Source organism: Sinocyclocheilus rhinocerous, unplaced genomic scaffold (assembly GCF_001515625.1).
Source record: "Sinocyclocheilus rhinocerous isolate Xijiao unplaced genomic scaffold, SAMN03320098_v1.1 scaffold936, whole genome shotgun sequence".
In the NCBI taxonomy this organism is placed as follows: Eukaryota; Metazoa; Chordata; class Actinopteri; order Cypriniformes; family Cyprinidae; genus Sinocyclocheilus; species Sinocyclocheilus rhinocerous.
The window spans coordinates 292,343-293,774 of NW_015662583.1; the positions used below are offsets into that span (position 1 = coordinate 292,343).

Sequence of the window (1,432 nt, forward strand, 5' to 3'; positions counted from 1 at the left end):
ACTACTGTACAGCTAAAAAAAAAAAAAAAAGTAACTTGAAATAAAATAAATGTTAACATGAAATAAAATATTGAAAAAACTCAAATAAAATAAAATTAACATAAACTACATATTTAAAAAAAACGAATAAAAATCACAAAACACAGCAAAATTACTAAAACTTTAACAAAAATAAAAAAAACTAATTGAAACTATTAATAAAACTATAATAGTATCTTAGTGATGCTAAAATAAGTCAATCACTGATGTGTGCATGCAGACATAAACGAGTGTTTGTCCGGGGATCACGGCTGTGACGTTAACGCTCGCTGTGGGAACATCATCGGCTCGTATTTCTGTCAGTGTCTTCAGGGATACAGCGGAGACGGACACTCCTGCTACGGTCAGTCTGAGATCCCGATCCATGCAGTCTGAATGCTGTGATGATGATTGATGATGATGATGCTCGTGTCTGTGGTTTGCTCAGATGTGGATGAATGCACTCAGGATAACAGACTCTGTGAACACGACTGCATGAATCAGCCGGGGACGTACAGCTGCGTCTGCAGCCCTGGATACGCAGTCACTGCAGATCTACACAACTGCACAGGTACACACTCACACAATACACCGCACTCACTTCAGTGTGATTCACTTCAGCGTGATTCACTTCAACGTGATTTACTTCAGTGTGATTCACTTCAGTGTGATTCATTGCTGTGTGATTCACTTCAGCGTCATTTACTTCAGTGTGATTCACTTCAGTGTGATTCATTGCTGTGTGATTCACTTCAGCGTCATTTACTTCAGTGTGATTCACTTCAGTGTGATTCACTGCTGTGTGATTCACTTCAGCGTGATTTACTTCAGTGTGATTCTCTTCAGTGTGATTCACTTCAGTGTGATTCACTGCTGTGTGATTCACTTCAGCGTGATTTACTTCAGTGTGATTCTCTTCAGTGTGATTCACTTCAGTGTGATTCACTTCAGTTTGATTCACTTCAGTGTGATTTACTTCAGTGCGATTCATTGCTGTGTGATTCACTTCAATGTGATTTTCTTCAGTGTGATTTACTTCAGTTTGATTTACTTCAGTGTGATTTGTACGTTTTTCCATATATTTTCAGGTTCATTCATTTTCTTTTTACTTGGTTCAATGCAATTTATTTCTGTTGTGTTTGAATTTTGTTCAATTTACTTTATTTCAATTCAGCTACAGTTCATGTAAATTCAGTTTAGTTCTATTCAGTTCAGTTGAGTTTAACTGAATTAAATTCAGTATAATGCTACTCAGTTCACTTCAGTCAGTTAGATTCAGTTTAAAGGGGTCATATGATGTTGCTAAAAAGAACATTATTTTGTGTATTTGGTGTAATGAAATGTGTTTATGTGGTTTAAGGTTAAAAAAACACATTATTTTCCACATACTGTACATTATTGTTTCTCCTCTATG

At 36.0% G+C, this 1,432-nt stretch overlaps 1 protein-coding gene across 1 annotated transcript in view; it reads left to right on the top strand.

Moving 5' to 3' along the window:
• The window catches only part of LOC107728103 (fibrillin-1), an 18,724-nt gene that overhangs the window by 10,364 nt on the left and 6,928 nt on the right, over positions 1–1,432 (top strand). Inside the window, exons 9-10 of the mRNA XM_016538183.1 lie at positions 260–382; positions 467–589. Of these exons, the coding sequence (XP_016393669.1) occupies positions 260–382; positions 467–589 (246 nt within the window). The remainder of the gene's footprint in view (positions 1–259; positions 383–466; positions 590–1,432) is intronic.